This window comes from Leishmania major, chromosome 24 (assembly GCF_000002725.2).
Source record: "Leishmania major strain Friedlin complete genome, chromosome 24".
Lineage (NCBI taxonomy): Eukaryota > Euglenozoa > Kinetoplastea > Trypanosomatida > Trypanosomatidae > Leishmania > Leishmania major.
In genome coordinates, this window is record NC_007265.2 from 667899 (window position 1) to 694074 (window position 26176).

Consider the following 26176-nt stretch of genomic DNA (forward strand, 5'->3'; position numbering starts at 1 on the left):
ACAACCGACGTGCCCCACGATCACCTTTGCACCTCCACGCACGCGTGCTTTTTCTTTGTTTCGTCCTTTGCTTTGGAGATTTTCGTTGTGTGTGTGCGTGTGTGTGTCTCCTTGTGCGTGTGTTTTGCAGTTCACCTGTCTAGCGGTGAGTATGTGTTTTCATGATGGCTGCACACCGTTCCGCGGGCGGTTTGCACCCTTTAGCTGCTGCGTGTCTGTCTGCCTGTCTGCCGTCCAACGCCCCGAATTCCACGCTGATTACCTACACACGCACACACCTGTATCGGCACCATTCACATATACAGTCGCACACACCGACTCCACCCCACTGCGCACACACAGACACATGTGCGTGCGTGTATAAGCAGGTTTTCCTTTTAGTTAGGGGGAGAGGGGAGGGGGAGGGGGGAAGGGGTAGGAAAGAGGGCGGGTGAGGGTGGTCAGATGTGTGAGGGAGGGAGGGTGTGCATGTGGGTGCTCCACGTGCGCTGTCTTCGATGCCAGAGTGCGGGCACACGTGCACGACCCCTCTGACCAAAGACAGCACGCCAGCGAAGCACACCTCCATTGCCACAGATGGACACACTCCGCTCACGCGCACCCCCTCCTCGCACGAGGCCGCTGCATGGGCTTTAGAAGCTTAACCGAAGAAACCTGCAAGTGAAAAGAGAGGGGACGTACTCACGCATACAATTATGGTGCTGCCCTTGAAGTTGGCGTTGTTCTTTGTATCGATGGCCTTGCCCATCGCCGTGTAGTCGGCGAATTCAATGTAGGCGGTGCCCTTCGGCTCCCCTGTCGCGCGGTCCTTCAGCACTGTGCAGTTGAGAATGTTGCCACAGTCAGCGAAGAACTGCACTAGCTCCTCTGGCGTCGTCGTCGGGGTGCCGTCGGTCCCCCTTGGCAAGTTGCCGATGAAGATCGAGCGGCTGTCTGTGTCCTTGGAGAAGCTGTGAATGATTGGCGTTGGTGCAGAGGCTTGCGCGGCGGCTTGCCCAGCGCTACCTATGGGCTGCTGCTGCTGCTGCTGTTGCTGCGAGTAATCAGGCTGCTGCGGTGTCGGCATGAAGGGACTGGCATTGACGTTGAAGGGGTTGGATGGTTGCTGCTGTGGCTGTGGAGGCTGGGTCTGGAACAGCTGCTGCTGCTGCTGCTGTTGCGGCTGGACCGGGGCTGTCTGGCCAAAACCAAATAAGGATGCAGGAGGCTGCTGCGGTGCCAGCTGCTGCTGCTGTTGGCGCAACTCTGCATCTTGCGCCAACTCTGCCTCGATGCGCGCTATCTCAGCCGACAAGTCGCTGTCCATTGTTGGGAGGTAGGGTGCAAGAGAAGCGTAGCGGCTTTGATGATTTCACTGTAGACTGCCTTTATACTCTCAGGTAAAACAGCTGAGTGGAGGAAAGTTGAGAGAAGAGGTGGTGGACGCCGTAGCAGTTGGCGTGTATCTGTGCAGAGGTTACACATACGCGCGTGGGTGCGCGAGAGGTGGAGAGAGAGAGAGAGGGTGGGGGTGAGGAGTAAGGAGCTGTTATGTAGGAAAGTCAGCGCACGTGTACTGCAGTAGTCGCCGTGGCGCGTGAGGAGCGGATGACCAACACGCAACGGCGACACAGAGAGGAGAGCTGCGCCGAGCACTGCACGGGCGGTGGCTGCTCGCTGAAAGCACTCACTCATACCGCACGCAGACTAACGCGTATCGGAAAAAGGGAAGAGCGGAGGAGGGGGGCTCGTTCTTCCGCGCCTCACCCTTTTCACACACGCACGTTAGTGCTCACCGAGGGGAGGGGGTGCAGAGATTGAGGGCAAACACGCCCACTTCCACTTTAACCGGCGACCGTTGGTGTCGAGGTTGCTGGCAAGATCGCGGAGGTAGGGGAGAGAGTCGGCGAGTGTGTGCGCGCCCTTCAAGATTTTTACATAGACCGTTCCACGGCAACGCCGCACGCAAAGAGATGATGGCCGACAGGACGATGGGATACGCAAATACACACAAAGCAACAAATAAAACAGGAAGGACATCAGCAACATCATGCACGCACGCAGGCGCCGACGGGCAGGTCGTCGTGGCAAGCGCAGTGCCGTCTGACGAACAGCTTCACTGATACAATGATGAAAGGAAAGGTGAAGGGCGGGGGAGGGAGGGATAGCCTGATGAAGGCCGTGGCAGCTCCCACCCCCCCTCAGTGGAACATAAACGTGCGGACCAACACGATATACAGAGACGGGCCACCTTTCCTCACCGACCCCGCGTGCACCTTTGCGTCGACAGAAGAAGGGATGAGGCACTGGATAAGGTGTACAGGGGTCTCACATAGATGTCGGAGAGCGTTAGCTGAACATATAAAACGAAACAGACATGGCTGACCCCACAGCCGTGCGCACGCTTTCGACCACAGCCGCGTTTGCCACCACCCTCCTCTCCCCTGCAGGGTCATGCAGCGGTCTCCACGTGCATGTGTGTGTGTCTCCCTGTTTACTTAGAAGCCCTTAGCGGTCTTCAGCGCCAGTGCGTCCACCTCCGGCTCCTTCTGCTCCGGCGGCGCAGGCGGGAAGTGCTGCTGAATGAAGGCGATGTACGCTGGGTCGGAGTTCACCATGGCAAAGAAGGCACCAAGGTCGTAGCCGTCTGCGCCTACCTTTCGCACTGCTTTCTTCGCCTGCAGCTGCTCCCAGGACAGCCCAGGGATGGCGCCACAGATGAGCTGGTCCATCATGGCCTCGCTTACCTTAGGCTGCCCTTGCGCGTAGCTAAGGAAGGCCGTCTTGACGCGCTGCGTCTGATCTTGAGTGAGACCCATTTTGTGTGCGTGTGTGTGCGTGTGTGTGTGTGTGTGTGTGTGTGTGCTTTTGGTGTGTGTAGGTCTAACTGGTGAGCGTTGCGTGAGGCAAATCCACTTTTATGTCGCGGAGGAGGGCCAGCAAGCCGAATGTGCCGAGGAACACAAGGGAGAAAGAGGAGGAGGAGGGCGGTAGTCATCGATAAGAGAGGAAGCTCGCAGCACGTATCACGGACACCCTCCACCATGCTCATCATCATCCCCCCCCCCCGTGGCATAGATGATGGGGCGCATGCTCCCTCCCTCTTCACCGTACGCAGAGAGAGAGAGAGAGAGAGATGCACACGAAAGAGGACTAAGAGATGAAGCGAGGCAGCCGCAGCACCCCACTCTCCATGGCCACGAGGCGCATCGTCGCCTTCTCCGCTCCTATCCAACCACCCACGCACCACCTCTGTGTGTATACATGTGTGACTCGTCTGTGAGTGTCTTCACGCGTCATGTTCGCGGGTGCTGACTGCTTTGCTATCTGGAGTTCGAGTGCGTCTGTGACCATCGATCTTTCCTTTCCGCACCCCTGGGACGGGTGCGCGCGCACACACACACACACACATACACGCATACAGGGCTGCGCGCTTCCTATTCCCACTTCATGTACGGCTTCATCTTGTTGTGCGCCCACGTCATCACCTGATCGCGCTCCGCCACGTTGCAGGCCGTCTTGGACAGTCCGGCCGGCTGATAGCACGTGTTCATGTAATACCCGCCGTTCTTGAAGTCGTCCCGCACGCAGCAGTTCACTACCGTCTGACTCCCCTCCCACGCAGTGCGCATCACAAGGATGTAGAGGTAGTAGAGATACACGAAGGTGCCGGAGAACGGGGTGCTACGGTACAGGTTCGTGATGACTCCCCCTGGTGAGCAGGCGCAGCAAGTGAACCGTGGCTCGATGCCTACGGTAGCCGTGGCGCCGGTAGCTACAGTGCCGCTGGCCTGTGAGGCTGCAGCAGCTTCAACAGCGGCGGCGTATCCGGACCTGCGCGACGCGGGCTGCTTGCGTTCACCAGGAGTCATGATTACCTGCTGCTGGCGCGTCAGCCTCGAGGACACGCTACTCTTCGCCGGCACCGGGTAGGAGCGGAGGGCCAGCTGCTGGGCGTGGAAGATGTTGCCGAGCTTCGTGAGGCCGTACTGCTCCAAGCCGTCGAACTTGCCGGCGACTCGCGGTGACCATACGCCGCGTCCGCTGAGGTACGTCTGCACCACGTTCCCCTTCACGCCCACGTGCGCAGCGCACGCGACGTAAACGATGCGGCCGTGCGCTGCCTCCACGAGCGGGAGAAGACCCTCGGTGAGTAGATACGGGCCAAGGAAATTAACGGCCAGCTGCACGTCATCGCCAAAGCGGGTCGTCACGTACTTTTCCCGCAGCACTCCTGCCGCGTTCACTAGTATGTCGATGGAACGGTTGCTCTGCCGCGCGCGCTTGCAGTACTCCCGCACTGCAATGAAGTCGTCGAGGTTCAGCGGCTGCAGGTGAATTTGCTGATCGACGCTGTTCTTGGCGTGGCTGCGCACGTACAAGAGCGCCTCCGCGGCGTGCGGCGAGTCCTTGGCTATAATTGTGATGTCCGCCCCCATCTTTGCCAGCTGCGCCGCGGTGGCCTTCCCGATGCCGCTGGTACCGCCGGTGAGGACAACATGCCGACCGGTCAGGTCTTTGGTGCATCGATTGCGCCTGCCGGCTGCTATGAGACGCGACAGCACGAACAAGGCGGCCATGAGCACGCACTGCACCTCAAACGGAATCACCAGCGACGAGGATATGTGGGTAACAATGTAGCCCAGGATACAGCCTGCCGGTATCATACCCATGGCCGCACTGTCTCGCATGATGGTGAAGGTGTGGCGGCCGTAGTGGTAGACGTGTTCGCCCTCGAACATCGAGACGTGGTGGAACATGCCCGGGAAGAGCGGCTTCTGCTTCACATGCGAGATGGAGCGCGGTGACGGACGTGCAGGGCGCAGTTTGACTCGCTGCGCCGCCTCCCCAGAGCGGCTTGCTGTGGTTGCCGCCACGCTGTCGTCGGATGCTGCATTCGAGACAGCGGACGGAGCTGAAGGTGCCGATGGAGGGGAGGCCGTGGGCGAAGATGCCAACCCGCGTGAGCCCTTGCTTAGCCAGCGCCGTACCAGGGCGAGGGCGGGTGTGTGTGCCAGTCGTTGGGAATGGGAAAGGACGGTGGTGCGGCGAAAGCCATCAGCGCAGCTGCAATGAAGACGGAGCAGGACGGCGGTCGGCTGTGAGTGTCGGGGCACCACTCGCGGCGCAGCTGCTGCCGCAGCCATGGCTGCGCTCGCACAACATCGATACATGCTGCGCCTTGCGTTTCCACCACGTCGAACGTCTGACACACCCTTTTCTCTTGCGTATATGCCCGTGAGTGATGAATACTGAAGGAGAATGCGAACGGTGCACACATGCGCATGCGCACACATGCGCAAGCAACGCCATCCACGCAAGAGTTTCAGCAAGAGAGGAGATACCTATGGAGCAGCGTAGATCATATGGACGCACATACGCCCTCCTCCTCCCTCTTCTCCCCTTCTCCACACACACGAGCGCAGGAGATGGTAGATGCGGATGCGAGGGGGGGGGAGGGTGCAGCGAGGCGCGCACACATTCACTACTCCTTCCTTGAGGTGAGTATGTGTGCACACACACGTGTGGGTACGCGCACGCAGAGCGAGGCGCAATGGGTGCACAGCACTTGCCCCGCCCCCTCCTTCCCCCCTTCTCCATGCCCAGCGCTGCGGGTCTTGCATTCGATCATCTTGGTGTTACTGCTTTTGTTGTATTACTTCGCCACTCGTACAAAGACGCTCTGGCTACGACCGCCCCCTGCTCAACCCCCACCCACTTTATCGTGAAGTCCATTAGCACGTCACGAAAATCAACATAACACGTACACATGAGCACACGCACTGGCCCCCCATACTCCAACGCATCCATCGATGGGTGGCTCTTACTCCTGTCGTACCGTGTAGTACTTGGCGATCGTCTTCGCCATAGCCCAGCGCACTACATCGTCGCGGCTCTTTGGGTCTTGTGCGCGCTTGCTGAGCCCACTTGGCATTAGCGCACACTCGGCATAGTAGCCACCGTTCTCGATCGTGTCGCGCACGCAGCAGTTCACGACAGTTTGGCTTCCCTCGTACGCATCCTTGATCCACAGAGACCTCAGCGTGCGGGCGACGATGCTGTTGCCGAGAAACGGGCTCACGTTTGCTTGCTGCAGTGAGGTGAAGCAGAAGCCCGGGTCGGCGCAGCATACATCGACGGGGTGCAGATCGCTCTGGCGGTTCAGCGGGATGCCTTCATAGCGGCGGTTCGCAATGGACTGAGCATGGTAAATGTTGCCGAGCTTCGACGCACTGTAGCAACGCGCGGTGATCTGCAACTCGTTCGGCCCCGGCAGCAGCATCATGCGCTCACGCACCACGTTCCCTCTGGAGACGCCGTTGTGTGAGGCGCACGTGACGTACACGATGCGGCCGCACCTATGCGATGACTTGCGCAGGGACGGGAGCAGCGCCTCGGTGAAGTGGAATGGCCCAAGGAAGTTGACGCCGATATGCTCCTCGAGCTTCTGCTTTGTCAAGGTCGGCTCCTCCTTCCACACACCCGCGCAGTTCACGAGGAGGTCGATGCGGTCGTGCGCGAGGGCCTTGATGCGCGCGGCAGCTGCCATCACGTCCAGCTGGTCCATGTAGTCCATGGAGATGAAGGTGACGCGGTTCTCGAGAGGCTCACACTCAGGTGAAGCGGAGGAGGACGCGACCGTCGCGGTTGCAGCCGGCGCAGCAACGCGGCAGTTTCGCTGTAGGAAATCCATCGTCTCCGTCTCCTTTCCAGAAGGCGCAGCGATTATGACGTGGGCGCCCATGTCCAGCAGCTGCATCGCCGTGTAGAGGCCGATGCCGCTCGTGCCGCCTGTCACGACGCACGTGTAGCCGGTCATGTCCTTGTGAACCTTGTTTCTGCGGCCGTGCACGCTTAGTCGCTGCGCCACAACACTGGCCGTCGCATACAGACCCGCCTGCACTGGGTTGAGGTACGCCGACAGTGTGTAGTAGCAGGCGTAGAGCACTAGAGGCAGCCAGAGACGGCGGCTGTGCAGCATGAGGTAGCCCATGTGCGAAGCACTGGAGTACGAAGGAACGTCGTCAGCGCTGCACACGTACGCGGAGGCCTCTGCCTTGTCGTCGCTGAGCTTGTGGATGCTGTCTGCTGCTGCTGATGCTGCCGACGGCGACGACATCGACTTGACGGCCTTGTGTCGTCCTACTGACGGAGTGGACGCGAATGAGGAAGAGGGAGATGCGCGTGCGGTGCCTGCTGAGGACCTACTTGTGCTAGTCGCCGAGGCCGCTGATGAAGACGCATTGCCGGAAGAGGTGAGCAGACGGCGCGCCGTGATATTTAACGGGGCAGCGGCCGAGACTGCCGACATCGCCACAAGGCGGCCTCTAAGACCGAAGTGGAGCATGGGATCGTCTGTCTGCCTGTCTCTGTGTTGGTGCAGTGGGGGGGGGTATGCAGTTGCACCTCCTCAACGCGCCCTGCTTCCTTTCGATGCTGCCTCTCCTTGGCAGTGCTCTGGATGGTTTTACGGCGATATGTGCTTGGTGGAGCGTGTGCGTGTGATTGGGGTGCGGGAAGAGAGCAAAGGCAGTGAGGCAGCACAAACGACAAGTGGTACTCATACGCTTAGAGCTGGCGATGACAACCCTGCGCAGCGCCCTCCTCCTCGCGGAGAGTGAGGGGGTGGAGGAGGAGGAGGGGGGGAGGGCAGCGACATTATCATGTGAGCTGAAGGGGACTACTCCAGTTGCGGCTCCCCCCAAGAGCTACCTCCTCACAGCTGTCATTGTCTCCTCCTCTCATGTTGCCCGCCATCGCTTCTCGTAGCGCCACGTTGAACCTCAAGGCAGAGGTGGACGTTCGACGAGAAGTGCTTGTGTACGCACCAAGGCACCGGCAACTTTCGAGAGCGATGAGACGGTTGATCTGGGAAGGGTACTGATAGAAAAGTGGATAAGCGGGACAAGATCTACGTGTCGCACGCACGAGGGGCACAGAGAGAAAGGGAGTAGGCGCGCTTCGTGTGTGTGTGTGTGTCGGTATGTACACGTATCTTTGTAATGCAGCCTGCGTGCGCTGCCGACATCGAGTGAAGCAGTGCGACCTCCTCAAAACATAGCAAAGGAAGAGAAAAACGACCGCAGTACCAGTACGCATCGCTTTCCGTTCATTGGCCCCCATCCCCACCCTTGCCATCAGCAGCAGCCCCAATCACGTGAAGCTCAGACACGGAGCACGAAAGGGGAGGGGGGGGTGCACGAGTGCACATCCTTGCGCCCTCTTCACCTCCCTCCTAGCCTTTTTCAATCGTCATCGTACTCTGGCCGCGGCGCCAGCTCCCATTCTGGCCGCCGCTGCACCGACTTCACGTTTTGGTTCTTCGCCGTCCCGTTGTAGTCGCCGATCTTCTTGGCCACGTTCTCCTTGGTTACCCCTGGCTCGTCGAGCCACTCCTTGATGTAGTCATCACGTGCTTTGGCCATTGTGTCGCGCTGATCCTCGTACGAGTACTCGGCCCAGTACTTGCGCTGGCGGGGGTCGAAGTATTGCGGGTTCTTCTCTTCCAAATTCACGTAGGCGGCCTTCATGCGCTTCTGGTACGGCATCTCTTGGTGCCGCATCGAGTTCTTCTCCACCGGCACACCGACGCGCAGGTCGTAGCGGGACTTCTCCTCATATGACATGTACATGCGGTTCTTCCGGTACCATTCACTGTGCCCCTCCTCCCCCGGCTCCGGGCCCCACTCCTCTGGCCAGCCGAACTCCGGTGGTGGGGTGAGCCCCTCCTTGTCCTTCTTCCAGTCGTGCAGATGGTGCAGCTTCTCCGTCTCCGTCATTTGCTTCTTGGGCTCCAGCGACCGTACCGTGGGGCTCTGCATCTGGTCCTCGTAGTACCTATACCGCGGGGCGGGGTCGTGCTTTGGGTACATATCTTCGAAGAAACGGTAGCCACCGCCGCTGCCTTGGAGGAGCAGTGAGGTGAAGTGGAAGGCCGCTGCTGAGCATCGGAGTGGCGTGAGTCGCATCGCGCGACACGAAGATTTGCGCACCTCGGCACGCCGTTTTCTTTCGTCTGCGAGATAATGCGAAGCGCAAAGGGCTCGGTGAACATACAGCCGCACGCACGCCACAAGTGCTGCTCTGCCGTGCGCCCGTTTTCCTTTCTCCTCTTGCGGAGGCTTGCGGTGCCCCTGCACAGAGTAACCTGAGGATAAGAAAGGGAGAGAGGGAGAGAGTTCGCCTATACACGAGTGACTCTTCGCTTAGTCCCGCACGCGTGCGATGGTGAGTGGGGAGATGGACAGGGAGTGGAAGGGAGGGGCGTCTGTGACTCCAGCACATCCTTCTTGACTGTCTCTATGACATTTTCTTGTGCTGTTTTTTCCTAGTCTAGCCCCCACCAAACTGCGGAGGGGCGATCCGCTTCCCTCGCCGTCCCCACGGAGGCGGCGCTGGAGGTTGCTACATGCTTCCAGAAACGATAACAATCACAGACTCAGACAACGCACGAGGACACAGCAATATACATGCACACAACTACTGCGCTCCCCTGTTGTTGTTCAGAACTCGCTTAGAACTTCTCCGGCAGAACGCGAGATAAAAACGAGGTGATGTCGTCGATCTCCTGCGGGAGGGTGGAGTGATCCATGTCGTACTCCAGGAAGCTGATCGGGGCGACACCGCCGTCCTTCTCCAAAATCTCCTTCGTTTCCTTCGCGGCAGAAATGGGCACAACGGGGTCTTGACGGCCGTGGAACATGGTGATAGGAACAGCCTTCTGCACAATGCGCGGCAGCACATCCGTGCACGCAGCTAGGTAGCCGGACATGCACGCGATGCCAGCCGGGGCGATGTGCGCCGTCAGCCCAGTGCAGAGTGAGATGGCCGCGCCCTGGGAGAAGCCGCTGTAGACAACACGCTGCGGCGGGATGCCATACTTCTTCGTCGCCACGTGGGCAATGCTACGCACATAGTCGCAGGACTGTCGGACGGAGGCGGCATCCTGCCGGCCGCGGAGCAGGCCGCTGTTGCACATGTCCATGATGTCGTACCAAGCAGGCATCGGCATGCCGCCGTTGATCGTCACGCTCCGTGACGGGGCGGTAGGCAGCAGAAAGAGAAGGTGAGGCAGGCGGCGCAAGAGTTCGTGGCCGACGCTCTCCCAGCCGTACGCGGAGTCGCCCAGACCGTGAACGAGGGTGACGACGCCGGTCGGATTCTTGTTACCGATCTCCAGCAGCGTGCCATAGCGGAGGCCGTGAGTGATGGGGGTCGAGTTACGAATTGCCTGCAGCTTCTTCTGAAGATCGCCGTGCTCGATGCAGTCGGCGAAGTCGGTGACGGCGTACAACGTGCGCAGCTCCTCCTTAATCTGCGCGTTCGTGAGCTGGTCGATCGGCACGGTCATGGTGGCGGATGTGGCTGCTGGTATCGCAGAGGGGGCGGACACGTTGCTAGGTGAGCGAGAAACGTTCGCTTTGGTGCTGCCGAGTGTGGAGGAGGTAAGGGGGGGGGGGAGGAGGAAGGAGGGAGGAAGGAAGGAAGGTGAAACTGCCAAAGAAGAGAAGAGAGACGGCAGCGGGCGCGCGTGTGACGCGGGAGGTGTACTGTAGCTCATGTGCGCCGATGGTATTGGCGTCGACAGAGCGGCGGAAACCGTGGCCGTTCACCTCATCCGCTCATCCTCGCCCACAGCAACAGCTTTCATGAGCGCCGCCGAAGATTGGCCGGCGTTCCTCATTGGGTGGAACCCTGACCCTCGATGCAAGTTGCCTCAGTGGGTTGCTCTGTACCGCTGCCTGTTCCTTCACGATGCGCCGCCTCTTTCCTCGTTCTTCGTGTGAGGGAGTTTAGTCAGGGAGCCCGTAGGCGCTTTCACGGGTGCGGTGACTCTTCGGTCGCCACGGCGCGCGAAAACACGAAAAAAAAAACAAAAAAAAGGGGAAGGAGGAGGGGGGGGGGGAGAGGCGAAGACGTCACAGTCTTTGCTTGTCAGCCACCGTCCCACACCCGACCACACACATACAGGCGTTTCAAACAACACCCGCGCCTGCATCTTGGGTCGCACGCAGCAAACAAGGCGGATAGCGGGTATGAGGGAGGCGTGGGTGTGGGGGTGGGAGCAGCAATGAAGAGTACCCATACGAGGACACCGTGCATGGACGCAAAGGTGTCATCCTTGACTGAGCCGTGCGTGTCTGTGTCTGCGTGCGCCGCCGAGAGAGACCCCCGCAATGACGAGGAGGTACGCTTAACGGAGGACGCGGGCTGACGAGCACTGCGAACGCCAGCCCTGATCCTAGGCCTACACATAAACCCGGTACCTTGCACTTGCTTGGTCTTTCAGCCCCTCGCCTTTCCCAGCCCTCTTCAAACAACCCTACCCATCCCCGACCCCTTCACTGACCACCCGCTCCATCTGCTTGCTTGCTTGCATCCTCATTCTCAATCATCAACGTTGTCCTTCACACAGCACATGAGAGAGAGAAGGTTAGCAGCGCCATATGTGGTCTGCGTTGCCTGCGCAGCCGCCCATCACTGCTGCTTCGTTTTCGCCGCGCCAGCAGTAGCCGAGGCCGCACTCCCCTGTGACGCTTTGCGCCAGGCAACCAGTCGGGCCGTCGCTGCCAACATCGCGTAAATGGCAGTGACGAACAGCACCGGCCACACCCAGCGATGGAAGAAGCTCGTGCGAGCTGCCTTCACCGCGCCCGTGCTACGTCGTACCATGGCCTCGTACAAAGCGTCGGTGATGCACTCCAGCCGCACATGCATTAGATCGTCTTGGCCTCCATCCGCCGAGGCGCCGGTCTTTCGGGGCACCACTATGGCGAGCTTCAGCACCACCTGCTTGGAGCGGCGCGCATCTGCCATCTCACGGATGTACTCATCAATGGTCACGTCTCCGACACAGACGTGTTCCTCTGCCGCGCCAGCGCTCGTCTCCTTCGCACCCGCGGCAGCGCTATCGCCTAGAAGGATGTGCTCTGTCCACACGCCACTCGCGGAGGCGCTGCGCAGGATCCGCGACTCCGGCCCCGATGCCTCTGTGCTGCTGCTCGCCGTTGCCTTCGGTGAAGCGACAGCCTTCGCCGGAGCACGGCCTTGGCGGCGGCGCACTGCTGCGGTGGTCTTGGTGGCAGCTGCCTCCTCGCTGTCTTTCTTTGGTTCCCCGTTGCCGGCACTTTGTACCTCGTAGCGCACAAAGAAGTCCTCGCCGTCGTCCCGCAGGAAGAAGCACCGGCCTTGCACGGTGCCCTGCTGCCCTCGCCCGCCCGTCCGGTATTCCTCGCAAGAAACTCCGTGGAAGGACTGCGCGAGGTGGCCAAAGGGCTGCCGGTGTTGCGTCTGTGTAAAGGCATCGTCGCCGGGCACCGCGCTTTGCTTCCCCATCGCCGCACCGTCTTCGTCGTATTTTTCTCCCTCCGCGTCCTCGACACGGTGCCTCGAGCTGGTCGGCGGCGGCGGCAGCGTGAAGAGCAGCGAAGCGGCCGACTCGGAGGGCTGCGTCTCCACGCGCACTTCGTGCATCGCCGTCCACACCGCTGGTGGGTTCGCAGCGTTGGGAGTGCCGAGCGACACCGTCCACAGCGCGTTCTCCGCGTTGAGCAGGTCTACAAGGCTTGTATGCAGCACCAACGGCTCTTGTTCGGCCGCAGCACCTGCGAGGCCGCAGCCGCAGAGTAGTGCGCATAGCAGGACCACTACTGAGGCCCTCGCGCTCCACGACACCGCATCGCGGCACCGAAGCCGCCTTTCCTGGCCTCGCTGCATTGGATATCAAGAGCGGAAGCAAGGGAAAAGAAGAGACAAGCAGACAAGCGTGGCGATACCGTACACAGAAGTACGCCACCGCGACAGTCAAGGGATACGTCGATGTGCGTGAGTGAGCGGTATGCGTGTTGGTGTAAGCAAGACAACAGAGGGAGAGAGATGCATGTGCTGACGCTCCGGTGCAACACAGGGGCGTGCGCGGTGAGGGGGAGGCGAGGACGGGACAAGTGACCCGTATCTCTGCAGAAACTTCTCCGTGCGCGTCCGAGTATTAACTCAGAAGGCGCCGGATTACAATTGAGAGGGAGGGCGGGAGGGGAGAAGGGTGAGGACGGAGGCTCGTGTTCGGGTGTGCCTGGGCGTGGTTGATGGTGTTGGGCAAGGAAAAACCTTCCCGGCCGGGAATTGAACCCGGGTCACCCGCGTGACAGGCGGGTATACTAACCACTATACTACCGAGAACTGAGAGACTCAGCAGCGCATTCGAGCTCTGCGCATGCCCCCATCTACACAGCTTCCGCCCCCCTTTTCTGGGGAGGGGAGGGGCGATACAGGGGAGTGGTGTGCATAAACCTTTGGGGAGTTGTTAGTTTTGTTGCACAAAGCACGCTTTGCAACGGCAGCCTTTCAGGAAAGACCACGATAAAGAAAGGGGAGGTTGGGTGGAAAGGAGGGTGGGTGGGGGGGTTCGGTGCGCGCACCAAGACTGCAAAAGTATATTTCCCGTCTTCGGCGCGTGTGCGTTTTGTTTGGTTGTTTTCGCTGCCGCACACCACACGTGAGGTCAAACGCCACTGTGCCCACACGCCACACCCGTCGCGTGGTGCGCAGCAGCCGTAGACACACGCGCTACAGCGACGCGCCGACTCAGCCATCGGAGCACGGCTCCTGTCTCAAACTCTACCCGCCGCTCCACGCTGAGCAGGTCGCCAGCTGGCGCATCGCTTGGGATGGCTCAGGCTCACCCACCAGCGGGCAGCGAGGGCCGACTGAGATGCGGTCGAGCCACGTCGACACGCTGCCCATCATGTGGATAGTGCAAGCGTATTCACTGTCGCAGCTATCTCCGATGAAGCGCCATCCCAGGACCTGACCGCCGGCATCAGCGGCGGTACGTAGCGCCGACCTCCCCCTACGTCGCAGACACCTGACCCCGTCACCCACCAGAGGCGGTTGTGCATTGACAGGGGCAGGGGGCGGGTGGGGCTGCTCGCCTTCCCCATACTGAGAGGGTCCGAAGATATCGATACGACGCGCTGAGGCGTGTGTGTGTGTGTATTTGTGTGTGTGAGGCGTGTCCCCCAACTCACCGTGCTATCGGGGGAGGGGAGGGCATCCACAGCCGAAGAAGCCAAGAGGTTGCCCTTCTTTCTCCCCGTTGTGCATGTTCGTGCTCAACCCCCTCCCCCTCCGCACCTCCACTCTCTCGCAACCGTCGCTGGCTCATGAAGAGGAGGGGAAATAGGAAGTGAAAAAGGCAATGCAAAAAGCAGCAATATAGCGAGGGGGAGATACAGAAGACACGAAAACAAAAACGTATACAGATCAATAGATGGAAAACAATGGTCGCAAAAAAGAAAGGAGAGGGGAGAGGGGGGAGGGGGGAGGGGGCGCTCGGAGGCAGGGGGCGTCGCGGACTCACACAGCCAGACGTGCGTCCCCGGAGCAACGACTGGAAAGGGAGGTGGGAGGGGGGGGGGATGGCAAGCTGAGTGCCGCGAGGACGAGCAAGGGTAAGGACGTGTATGCCGCCCCCTTCATTGCGTGTAGCCTTCCCGTATCTCTGTCGAGATGACGTTGAGGCACCTCGGGCACCGGCTTCTCCTCTCCGACATCGCGCGGCGTGTTCATGGGCTTTGAAGAGGATTCCTTGTACTCGTCTTCATGGATTTCCCGCCACTCCTGCGGAACCACGCCACCGCCGCCGTTAGCGTGTTGATACGGGGTCCCTCACATGTGCCGTCCGCTGCGGTTGTGAGGGGGCTCTGCTGGGCTAGCTTGCTGCAACGTCGCCTTCGCCTGCGGCTATGCCCTGCCCAGCCGCAGCGCAACGTGCACAGGATACTCGCGGAGTTTGTGAGGTGCAGCCACAACGTAGCGCTGCTTATGAGGCGGTGGCGCGCTTGTCGACAGAAGGGCAATCTGCCAAGAGCGGAACCGCCGGTGTGCGGCTGCAAACGAGTTTCAGCATCTCAAAGTCGTTGCCGTACGCTTCGCCCAAGGCGGAACACAGCACGTCCTCATGACCGGAGTAGCTGACCAGCATCTCTTCCAATCCGGGTCGCTCCCCCTGGGGCTGATACTCGATGAAGCGGACAATGGTGCGGTAGGGGCGATCGGCATTGTCATCGTTGCGGTGCCCCTGCAGCTGGGGCAGCCCCGGCAGCAGCTCCGTGCCCTCCAGCGTCCCCATAGGCACGGATGCCGAGATGTCGCAGTGTCGTGTCAATGTGGACATGACGTTCACTCGCTCCGCTATAGGGACGCTCATCTCCAGCGGGTCTTCGCCGTTGCGGGAAGTGCGGATACTGTTCCACGCGTTTGATGAAACCGCCACCATAGCCGTTGACTGGCTGCTGGGCACCACACGCGACTTCGACGCTCGGCGCTCCTCTATCTTCTGCTGAGAGTACTCGTGGGTGAGATGAGGATCGACCGGCACTGGGGATGACAGGAGGCCTGCTCTGTTATTTCTGACCGGGGAGCGGCTGTGCTGCTCGACATAACACACGGGTGCGATGCGGGCGCTATGCTTGTCACGACGGTAGGAGCTTGCCTCGCTTGGTGAGCGCTCATGCGATGGCACACCTCTTCGCCTGCTGCCCATGCCGCTCGCTGCCGCGGCTGCTGGGTGCGCCGCAGCGTCCGTGGCAGCTGCGCCTTGTGGCCTTGGTTGCTGTTGCTGATGCTTCTGAGGAGCACCGTGGGTGCTCGCAGCATGCTGCCGCGGGTCGCCGCTGTACGCTCCGTATCCCTTGGAATGGCTGTAGCGCGACAACGTGGACTGTGCTGCTGTGGAGCGGGTGCCGCTCGCCGGCGCCGCTGCAGCCGGGGTGCTGTGTGGGTTGGCAGGCGCCTGGTTGCGGCAAGTCCTAGACATCTCGATGGACCGCGCGGGAGCGGCATTGCGATCCTGATCCTCTGCCGCCGCCACTGCCGCCTCAAATTTGGTGCGGTTCAGAGACGGACGGCTGTCGATGGAGCTACCCTCTTCTGGTACGATGGCGGTCATATTCAAGTGGGGAGGGGTCGCGTAGTCGCCCTGAGCCAAGAACTCGCTTGCCGCGTGCATCTTCGCGTTGGTATCTGGTGCGCTGTTGCAGTGTGACGAGAAGCAGCTGCTGAGATCGTCGAGCTCCAGCTCCGTCGACTTCTGCGACTGCTGCTGCGGCGTTGACGGTCCGGTCAGCCGATTCAATGGCGCCTTGTACTTCTGCAAGGTGGGTGGAGCCAGGTGCTTGGAGTCCTCTGGCGGAGGATGAGCAGCCTGGCCGCGGTATCCGAGTTGTGATTCGCGCTGCAACGCTACAGGGACGGGACTTATCTTGCCATCACGCAGCGTCTCGGCGCGACTGGGAGAGTTTGCACGGGAAATTATGCGGTACTCTTGCTCCTCAGAGCGGGTTATAGTGCTGTAGCGAGGCGGTGTGCGCTTGGGCGGCAGCGGAAGTGCGCGGCCGGCCACCTCGTAAAGCTGATGAGAGTCGGACATCGCGAGTGCGTGTGAGTGTCGGGTTGGGGAGGCGAGTGAAGGCGCCGACGCTGTCTGTATCTCCCGCTACGGCTTTGCGTGCGTTTGGGTGTGTGGATACTACACGACGAGGTGGATGGGTGGCAGTGATGTGCGTGCGCGCAGACGGATCACGCTTCGGCCACACAACGCAAATACGAAAAAGGAAGGGGCGAGGTCGAAATAGTTTCCAACCGTCACATGAACCCTCCCGCCAACACGATTGTGGCAGGGGAGGGGCGAGAGAGGAGAGAGGGAAGGAGTTGAGGCGACGGCTGAGATAACACAGACACACGCCATGTCGACGGTGGCGGGAAGGCGCTGATGAGAGAGAGAGATCCACGGCAAAGGAAAGAGTGGGGTGAAGGGGTCTCAGGACAGTCACCGCCGTACCCTTTTCCCCTTCCTCGTAGAATCCCGCGCACACGAGTATCCCTTTCTGCCCTCCTACCCTCTTTTCCTTGTTCTCCTCTGCGAAGTACGACACGAGACTCCCAGCACACACACACACACACACGTCTGAGTAAAGCACACTCCTGCCCAAATGGAGACGAGAGAGAGAGAGAGAGAGAGAGAGAGACTGTGTGTGGCAGTGCAGTGAGGGGGTTGGAAGGGGAGGAGCCTGGGGAGTGGACTGCATAAGCCGCACGTCCAAACGCTGTTTGTGTGTGTGTGTGTGTTTCGTGTTTGCTGTTGCGTAATGTCCAATGGGGGGAGGGGGGAGAGGTGAAGCACCACACCTCCGCCCCCCTCTCCCCCCTCTCCCTAACACCCCCTTGTTCACCATCGTTGCTTGCTTTTCGATGCAACAGGAGACTCGAATGCGACGCACCGAAGGACGAAAAACGAAAAAGGGGAGAGATGTGTGAGCGAGCGCCCACCCTCGAAACAATAAGCGCGCGGTAAGAGCACGCCTGTGTGTGTGTGTGTGTGTATGTATTTGTGCATGTTGATTGACATGACATGCTCAACCCTTTCGCCCTCCACCTCCCCCTCACCAATGTCGTGCTACCCTCATCACAGTCGATGCCACTCAGCACACGCGCACGCGAAACCACGCAAACACAACGAGAAGAGGTATCGCACGCAAAAAAAGACGACAGAAAACCGAAAAGCGAACACAGGAAAGGCGAAGACGTGAGCGGGGGCGAGAGTATGCGCACCGCCGCCACCGCCACCGCCACCGCCACCGCCACCGCCACCGCCACCGCCACCGCCACCGCCACCGCCACCGCCACCGCCACCGCCACCGCCACCGCCACCGCCACCGCCACCGCCACCGCCACCGCCACCGTTCACCGGTCCCTGAGAGGAGAGAGAGCGTGGGTGCGGAAAGCGAGAGGATGGAGACAGTATGCCGACGCACGAGTACACATACCTGGACAAACATCAGACATGCACACCGTACTGTGAACACCCACCCACTCGAAGGACAGACTGCCGCATCTCAACTCCTTGACGCCTCGCCCCCTGGCGCCACGCCTCATCCCACCAAACGTACTACGTCCTCGTCTCTGCTGCGCCGGCTGCCCCTATTTACCCTCCTTGCACATGGCTGCTGATGCACCTCCCTTTCCTTCCTTTGCCTTTCACTCTTCACAGACTGCACCACAGAAACAGGAGCAACCCAGTGCGTCGCTGGCAGTATGTATAGCTGCACCGAGATACGCCTCCCCTCCTTGCACTGCGTGCGCGTGTGCCAATGCCGTACAGTACCCTCAGGAACCAGACATGTGCTTGAAAACACGCTTCATGTACATGGAACTGAGGTACAGCTCCTCAGCGAACCAGCGAGCCACCACCTCCGCCTCATCACCCTCCGGCGCCGCGGCCTCCGCTGCCTCGTCATCCTCTGCATCACCCATGCTAGACGGCCGCGCCGTGCGCGGAGGCGGAGCGCTGATGGTGTTGGAGCTCACGCTGCTCGGGCCAGACGCTACACTTAAGGGGCGCTTCACTGTCATCACTTTCGGTTCTGACTTCACGGCCACCAGCGGTGAGGCGACGGCCTCTGTGGGGACAGCGGCTGAGGAGGCCGGTCCAGGGTTAGAAGTAGCACACGGCGCTGTGGATGTCCTCTCGCGCCACCCCAGTGCTGGAGCCAAGTCCAACGACCGCCGCAACTCCTGAACAAAGAGTTCTGTGACGAGGTGAAAGGACGGCTCTAGCGCTGCTCGCGCCTCCACACGTCGCCAGAGCGAGCGGAGGGACGGCATGAACGTTGTCAGGTCCTCGTAGCTGGGGAAGGCAGGCATCTGCCGCGTGGCCTCCGCCGGTGACGGCTGATCGCCTTCACCCTCCTTCCTGGCGACCAGCGCCTCATGGGTCGGCGTCTCGCTTGCTCTGAAGGACGAAAAGCCGGTCATTAGCGACCTCGCCGGCGACTGCCGCTGTGTGGCCTCGTCGTCCTCTAGGACAGCCGCGTCGCGATCGATGCCTTCACCGTCTTCGGCATTGCCTTCTTCCTGAAGCCAGCCGTCCAGGCACGCATGCCACCGTCTCGGCCCTGCAATCACCACCGGCGGCACCTGAGACGACGATGGCATGGATGGCGAAGGTCGCATCCTCTGCGGCTGCTGCGCCACGGTTCCCCAACTCCGCAGCCGTCCCTCCAGCTGTTGGTTGGCGTCCTCTACCGCGTGCACGAGACGCCGCCACACTTGCTGCCGGTAGCGATGCTGCACGGTGCGCAGGAGCGTGCTCAGCAAATCGATCGAGTCCAGGGCAGTGCGATCGGCAAAGCCGATGCCTCCCCCGCCATGCCGCACAAACCGCTCTATCTGCCGCAGCGTGCTAACAGTATGCGTGTGAAGGCTTGACAGCGTCTGCAGGAGGCACACCTGCGAAGAGCGCGACGGCGCTGGGGCCGGTACAACAGCTCCACGGTAGAGGACCAAAATTGCCTCTTCCACATGTGCTATGTAGAGCGGCCGCTGCTGCGCCTGTGGCGGTTGCGACGACGGTTGTCGATGCCGTTCCTGCGACGCGTTGCTGTTGCCGTCCGCTGCAGTCGATGTGTCTAGTCGCACCGAAGCAGCGCACGCGGCCGCACAGGCTCGGAAGTCCTCCGCATCTGCATCTGTATCCACATCTACACCCACACGGCGGCGGGTGCGACCGCCGTACGGGGCGGAGGGAGTCCTCTCGGAGCGAGGGGCGATGCCGGCGTCTGCGCGGCCGGCCAGCGCTGCCAGCGCATCGAGGGACGCCGGCGCGAGCGCGTCACGTGAACTTGCGCGTGCAGCTGCACCTGCACCTGCACCACCAGAGAGCGGTGGGGCACGGCAAACATGCGTCATGGGAGAAGGAAGCACGCGTGCCGGGTTCCATACGAGTTGCGTAAAATAAGATGTAAAGGCGGCCTGCGCCTGCCGCTCCGCCTCGGGAGTGGGTGCGAAAGACGCGTTGGAGAAAATGCGAGAGTGGTGGGGCGAGCTCTTGCCTGCCATCCCCTGACGAGAAACAGGGCTCTTCGTAGTGCCGGGGGTGGTGTTGCTGCCGTTCGTGCCACGCTCTGCCGGCAACACCTCCTCCTTGCCGTTTGCAAAGGAAAGCCGCTGCGGCTGCTGCGGGCAATGACCGTGGGGGTCGGCGTGTGTCTGCTGACACGCCGCACGCGCCGCGCGCAAATACGTCTGCAGGATGCCCCACAGTTCCTCCACCGCCTGATAGGACTGCACGAGGTAGCGAATGTCTTGGCGAAGCCCCAGCATACTCAATGTGAACATAGAGGGATGAACAACGCGTCTCACCCAGTCGTATGGCGAGAGTGGCATCGGCGCGCCAGCACCGCTTCTGGGGTGTTTGCCACTCGCCCCAACACCGCCGCCCGCTGACGCGGCCGCCATGTGGCTGTCGAATACGGAGGCAAAGGCGTAGGCGAGTGACGGACGCCACAACATCAGCTGGCCGAGAAGCGCGGAGAGGGGCGGAGTCGGTGCGCCGTCGGCATTACAGGCCACTTCTTGCAGTAGTGCCGTACGAAGGCGACTCATGTCTGCCGCGTAACACTGCCATGCCTCCTGCGCTTCGCCTGGCGTTGGAGGGCGCCAGAGAACATGCGAAGGGTGCGCACGTGCAGAGACAGGCGCAGAGAGTGGTGATGACGACGGGCCAGCAGGACCCCCACCAGCGGCACCCGCTGCAGTGGCGTACAGCTCACTCTGTGCAGGCGCAAGCTCATGCAGCTCGGCATCCAGCGTCTGCAGCGCACCCGTCATGCCGCGAACGGAGAGGTAGTCGCGCAGGACGGCCGTGACGCGCGTGTCGCGGAGCGTCTCTGGGGCCAGTGGTATTTGCCTGCCGCAGGATGCATTGGCAGTGTGCACATCAGGACGCTTTCCCTTCGTGTTGCGGTGGGCTGCTGCCACCGTCGAGCCACCACCCGGATGCTGCTCACTCGAGAGTGCGGCTGCACTCCGTCGAATGTGCGACTCGCCCTCCTGCCCTGACATGAAAGTAGTGCAGCGTCCCACCGACTGGAGTGCCAACTCGCGCACGTACTTGGCCAGCGGGAACACAGGCAGCTGTCTCTGCTGCTGATGCGGCAGGGGCAACTGGCCCCTTCGGAGAGGCACGTCTTGACTCAGGCACTGCGCACCGCTGTAAAACCGCACCACTACGTCAGTGGCTTGCTGTGGGCGTCGAGCGAGGCCAATGGCGAAGTAATAGCTGCCATCCGCCAGTGAAGGCTCGAGTGGGAGGGTAGAGACGATGTCTTTGTTCACCGTGAAGGCGAGCTGGTGGCGGACGAGGTCGATAAGGCAGCCAACGTGATCACCGAAGTTCACGCGACTGCCACCAACCCGGCTGCGCCCGTCATCCGGCAGCTTCACGGCGTCCCCGTCCTCGTAGCCGTTCTTGACGATCAGGCGCTGTGCCACGTAGAAGCCAACGCTGTTTTCCGCTTCCCCGGGCAGGCTGTACCACTCCAGGGATCGCTGGCAGACCCCCAGCACCAGCGCCGGTAGCGTCGGCTTGCTGGTAGCGCTAGCCGTCGGCGACACGGCGGAGTTGTCACGATTCGTATTTCGCTCTGCGGCACCGGCAGCGGCACCGGCGGCGTCGGCCGCCTGCAGCACCGATGGCCAGGTGACGACGCACTCCATAAACACCACTGCCGCCTGAAACATGGCAGGCGCGTTGCTCTTTACATGGAAGCAATCGGAGGACCCGGTCGTGCGGCGGTGCAGCTGCTGCTCCATCTCTTTGAATGAGAGGGCAGGCCTCGCGGCGAGGTGCAGCACGCATCCCGTCTCCTTTGCCACGTCGCTGTGAGTGCGCCGCCGGTGTGCGCGGTGTGGCAGCGCGCAGAGACGCTCTTTGTTAGCTGGCGAGGGGCTTGATGGTGTGTGTCGCGCTACATCGTCGCCGTCGCCGGGAGACACAGACATGTGTGCCGCTGCTTCGGCGCTCGACTGCTGGTGCTGCCGCTGCGGCGTTGCTGACGCGGACCCATCGGTATAGTCGTTGCCCAGCAAGAGGTCCTGAGTGAGGTACGCTGCGGCGGCGTCCCCGGTGGCGTTGCTGTGGCGCAGCTCCGCGGAAAGGGCGCCAACGTTCATGAACGCTGGCGCGAGCAGTTTCCAGCCCGAGTAGAACATCGGATGGGTAAACGGAAAGGTGAGAGGGGAAAAAGAGGGGGGGGGAGGGGAGGGGAGAGAAAAAGGAAAAGACCCAGACAAGGGAGAGAGGCAGCCGTGACCTCAACAAGTGAAAGAAGTAGTGCAGATAGTGTGAGCACACGTACATACATCAACTTGCCCGTGCCTCCGTCTGTGCGCACTCGGAGTGTGGTGGTGGGCAGCGGGCAGTGGGCAGCGTAAGGAGAGGGAGGGGGGAGAGTTCGACAACGCCGCCGCTATGACAGGTCAAGCCTTCAAAAGGTCGAGAAAGAGGGAGGGGAGAAGCAGGAGCAGCACGCGCTGCCGGTGAGCAGAGGCGAAGTGCGGAAGCACGCACGAAGAAACGTGTGAGCGAAACCGAAAAAAAAACGAAAAGATCAACACGAGAGTGGCGAGTCAGGGGTAGACGGCACCAGAGGCACCAGTGTGTGGGGGAAGGATGGATGGATACTGAGCCGCGATGCGTGGAGCACAGACACGCGCGCGGGCCACAAGAAAAGGGCCCACACCCGTCCTCTGGGACAAAGACGAGCGACGGGAGGGGTGGGGGTGGGGCGGGGTGGGGGAAGCGACAACAACAATCCAGCAGCAGAATGGTCGTAGGGAAAAGGGGCAGAGAAGAAAGCAGCAGCAGTAGCAAATAGACGTTTCGCAGAGCACCGAGCGCGGCAAGGAAGATGAGTCAGGCGACAGTGAGGGAAGGGTGACAGCGGCGTTCTTCCTCGTCTTCCTCTCTCCCCTTCCCCCGCTCCGCCAGTGTTGTCGCAAACCGAAAATGGGGAGGAGACGAAACAAAAACGAAAAACGAAAGAAAGGGAAAGGGACGCTTCGTTGACCGAATAGCCGCGCCCCTTTCCCCGTCTTCCTCTCTCACGTCTTCACGTAGACCTCTTCTTGCACTGGCGCTCTTAACGCGTGTGCGTGCGTATGCGGCGGAGGAAGTGCTGCGAAAGGAAGGTAGGCAAGCGCGAAGAGTTCGAAAAGAGCGGAGAGAGCTGTCAGCGGCTGTATCGGGGATGGCAGGATATGCAGACGAAGTGCGGAAGGGTATGATGGGCAATGCGTCGCTAGAGGTTCTGCCACTAGGACGAGAAGGGTTCAAGAAGCTGCACGTATTTTGGTGAGTGTGGGGATGATGAGGGCACCGCCAGCGACAAACTCGGCATTGAGGAGAAGGAGGAGAAAGTCAAGAGCTCAGGGTAGAGACTGAAGATGCAGTGCAGGGCTGTTCGGGGGTAGGCAGGTGGGTGAAGAGTAACGATGGGCGGTAGCACCATTGTGTCAACAACCCTCAGCCCACCTTCTCTTACTTTGAGCCGTGGACCACGCGCGCATGGGAATCGCCTAGGAAAAGGGGGCAGAAAGGCGGGGGGTGGGGTGGTGGTGGTGGTGGCATGCGCGTGTGGCGACTCCACAGCCCCAGTGAGCAGCAGTAGCGGCATCGGGAGCTGAGGAAGCAAAAGGCAGACCCGCAGAGTGAGAGTGGCAGGCTGAGGAGTGAAGGCCCGTGCAGAGCGGAGTGCCCCTTTTCTCGCCACCCGCCCACCCACCCATCTCTGTGCGGCATTACAGCGGCGCAGTGGCGTAGCCGTTACTTCCGACGACGCCTTCGCCTGCGGTGGTTTTACGGGTGCCTTTCGCTGTCTTCGCTTCAACAGGTTCGTCCGCTTACAAAGAGGAGATCCATGCAGGGGAAAACGAGAAACACGCAACACAAGAGAGATCAAGACACCGTCGTACACACACACACACACACACACACACACACACACACACACACACACACTACACACACTACACACACACAGCCGCACACAGAGGGAGAGGGGGGGGACAGACAAAAACATCGAGGAAAGATCAGCGCGGAGCGAACACAGACAAGTCGCACACACATCTATACTGACACAAAGACGCCAAACAGTACCATACGCAGATGGAAACGATGAGATAAGATGGCAGGGAAAAGGGAGGGTGAGACCAAACAAGCAAACACACAATGTGGGGCGTCACAGCGTCGCCGAGCACCGGAGACGCGTGAAGACGACAAGAGGGACCGTTCCCTTTTTTTTCCGATTTTCTTTTGTGGACAGAGGGCGCCGCCTACCTCCTTCGACGGTCGGGAAAACGGGGATGGGGATGGGGGTGGAGAGGAGGAGGAGGGAGAGGGGGAGGATCAAACACGCACACACGCATATGAATACAGATAGAGAAAGGGTAAAAAGGAGCGCGTGTGCATTTTGTTTGGTTGTTTTCGCTGCCGCACACCACACGTGAGGTCAAACGCCACTGTGCCCACACGCCACACCCGTCGCGTGGTGCGCAGCAGCCGTAGACACACGCGCTACAGCGACGCGCCGACTCAGCCATCGGAGCACGGCTCCTGTCTCAAACTCTACCCGCCGCTCCACGCTGAGCAGGTCGCCAGCTGGCGCATCGCTTGGGATGGCTCAGGCTCACCCACCAGCGGGCAGCGAGGGCCGACTGAGATGCGGTCGAGCCACGTCGACACGCTGCCCATCATGTGGATAGTGCAAGCGTATTCACTGTCGCAGCTATCTCCGATGAAGCGCCATCCCAGGACCTGACCGCCGGCATCAGTGGCGGTACGTAGCGCCGACCTCCCCCTACGTCGCAGACACCTGACCCCGTCACCCACCAGAGGCGGTTGTGCATTGACAGGGGTAGGGGGCGGGTGGGGCTGCTCGGCTTCCCCATACCGAGAGGGGTAGTGGACCCTAATGCCACGCCGAGGTGTCCGCCGTCATCAGTGTACCCCCGCTCATACGAGAGGCAAAGCAAGGGAAGAGGAGGAGGGATACGATAGGCAACCAAACATGCCGTAAGGGAGAGAGAGAGAGGTGGTGGTGGTGGTGGTGGTAGTGGTGGTGGTGGCGGAAAGGGAGAAGGGAAGCGGACAAATAACGAGTGCGGTCCATGAAGGAGGGTTGGGGCGCAGACACGGAACACACAGAATGAAGGCGAGGAAGGGATGGAGCACACGCACACAAGCGCGCGTGCGCAAAAAAAAATGGGGAGGACATGAAGAGAGTGTGGACTGTCTGAACACGGCTTGTCGCCACCGCGGCAACACACACACACACACACACTCACAAATACAAGAGAAAACAAAGAAGAGAGAAGGGCATGATCTGTACATGGATGTTGTGTGTGTTTGTGTTTTTTGCAGTGTCGCGTCACCGGATAGAAAGAGGAGGAGATAAGGGGGAGGGGGAGGCAACGGAGGTTAGGGGCGACGGAAGATAAAAGGGTTCTCTGCGTGTGTATGTGGAAACACACACACACACACAAACGAGCCGCTGCGTTCCTCCAGTTTGCTCCCACACACATACCACCTTCTCCAGACCCCTCCCCTCTCTTACTCACCAACACGCACGCATTCGGACGGTGGCAGGGAAGTTGGAATGGGGCGGGGATAGAGGGTAAAAGGGGGTCCACAACAGGTCGGAGAGAGGTGAAGAAGAGCTACGGCAATCACACATGAACGCACGCACAGATGAGGGGGGGGGGAGAGACGTGTATTGAGGGAGAAGAGAAAGAAAAGCAACCAGTCCAGATAATGACAACAGCATCAACGGCGCAACAACTCCCGGCCAGTGATGCGGCGGGAGAGACGGAGAGGACGGGTACGAGACGTGAAGAGGGAGACAGAGGGAGCAGTGGTAGTAGCTCTTCCCACAAATACAACGGGGAAGGAAAGAGCGAAGGAAACAATGCTGAAAAACACTTCCATACAATCACGAAAGAGAAATCGAGTACAGTACAGCAAAGCACTAAACACTGCGCTGCTGCTATTGCTGTGTGTGTGCGTGTGTGTGCGCGCGCGTGCTGGGCCATCAGGCGCATGCGGAAGGTTGCTGTAACACTGCAGAAGTGAACGCAACAGAAATGAAAGCAGAAAACTGACAACGAAGATCTTGAGGAAGAAAACCAACTGTTTGGGAGGCAGCTAACATCATACACAAACTACAGGCGAAACCATTAATCACCACTACCCCCTCCCTTCCACGCACACATCCTTGCCATCCAAGTCGGCGACAGCAGACGGCACATGACACAGCCACAATTTCGACAGAGAGACAACGAGAGAGAGAGAGAGAGAGAGAGA

The 26176-nt window shown here is 60.5% G+C and overlaps 9 protein-coding genes and 1 non-coding gene across 10 annotated transcripts; all 10 read right to left on the bottom strand.

Annotated features, from left to right (window-relative positions):
• Positions 1–640: 640 nt before the first annotated feature.
• On the bottom strand, positions 641–1306 carry LMJF_24_1790 (conserved hypothetical protein; the record flags this gene model as incomplete). Its single annotated transcript, XM_001683644.1, has 1 exon — positions 641–1306. One exon carries the CDS (start codon positions 1304–1306, stop codon positions 641–643), a length of 666 nt encoding a protein of 221 aa, XP_001683696.1.
• A 1171-nt stretch (positions 1307–2477) lies between these two features.
• On the bottom strand, positions 2478–2798 carry LMJF_24_1800 (conserved hypothetical protein; the record flags this gene model as incomplete). Its single annotated transcript, XM_001683645.1, has 1 exon — positions 2478–2798. One exon carries the CDS (start codon positions 2796–2798, stop codon positions 2478–2480), a length of 321 nt encoding a protein of 106 aa, XP_001683697.1.
• Positions 2799–3416: 618 nt separating this feature from the next.
• Positions 3417–4739, bottom strand: LMJF_24_1810 (putative short chain dehydrogenase/reductase; the record flags this gene model as incomplete). The annotated part of the gene is made up of 1 exon (XM_001683646.1): positions 3417–4739. One exon carries the CDS (start codon positions 4737–4739, stop codon positions 3417–3419), a length of 1323 nt encoding a protein of 440 aa, XP_001683698.1.
• A 1064-nt stretch (positions 4740–5803) lies between these two features.
• LMJF_24_1820 (putative short chain dehydrogenase/reductase) lies at positions 5804–7327 on the bottom strand (the record flags this gene model as incomplete). The annotated part of the gene is made up of 1 exon (XM_001683647.1): positions 5804–7327. One exon carries the CDS (start codon positions 7325–7327, stop codon positions 5804–5806), a length of 1524 nt encoding a protein of 507 aa, XP_001683699.1.
• An 898-nt stretch (positions 7328–8225) lies between these two features.
• LMJF_24_1830 (conserved hypothetical protein) lies at positions 8226–8948 on the bottom strand (the record flags this gene model as incomplete). The annotated part of the gene is made up of 1 exon (XM_001683648.1): positions 8226–8948. The coding sequence occupies one exon, from the start codon at positions 8946–8948 to the stop codon at positions 8226–8228; it is 723 nt and encodes a 240-aa protein (XP_001683700.1).
• A 545-nt stretch (positions 8949–9493) lies between these two features.
• On the bottom strand, positions 9494–10330 carry LMJF_24_1840 (putative lysophospholipase; the record flags this gene model as incomplete). The annotated part of the gene is made up of 1 exon (XM_001683649.1): positions 9494–10330. The coding sequence occupies one exon, from the start codon at positions 10328–10330 to the stop codon at positions 9494–9496; it is 837 nt and encodes a 278-aa protein (XP_001683701.1).
• Positions 10331–11457: 1127 nt separating this feature from the next.
• On the bottom strand, positions 11458–12696 carry LMJF_24_1850 (hypothetical predicted multi-pass transmembrane protein; the record flags this gene model as incomplete). Its single annotated transcript, XM_001683650.1, has 1 exon — positions 11458–12696. One exon carries the CDS (start codon positions 12694–12696, stop codon positions 11458–11460), a length of 1239 nt encoding a protein of 412 aa, XP_001683702.1.
• A 390-nt stretch (positions 12697–13086) lies between these two features.
• LMJF_24_TRNAASP_01 lies at positions 13087–13158 on the bottom strand. The gene has a single exon. It is a non-coding gene; the product is annotated as a tRNA-Asp (tRNA).
• Positions 13159–14800: 1642 nt separating this feature from the next.
• LMJF_24_1860 (conserved hypothetical protein) lies at positions 14801–16408 on the bottom strand (the record flags this gene model as incomplete). The annotated part of the gene is made up of 1 exon (XM_001683651.1): positions 14801–16408. One exon carries the CDS (start codon positions 16406–16408, stop codon positions 14801–14803), a length of 1608 nt encoding a protein of 535 aa, XP_001683703.1.
• A 1736-nt stretch (positions 16409–18144) lies between these two features.
• On the bottom strand, positions 18145–22029 carry LMJF_24_1870 (conserved hypothetical protein; the record flags this gene model as incomplete). Its single annotated transcript, XM_001683652.1, has 1 exon — positions 18145–22029. One exon carries the CDS (start codon positions 22027–22029, stop codon positions 18145–18147), a length of 3885 nt encoding a protein of 1294 aa, XP_001683704.1.
• Positions 22030–26176: the final 4147 nt, after the last annotated feature.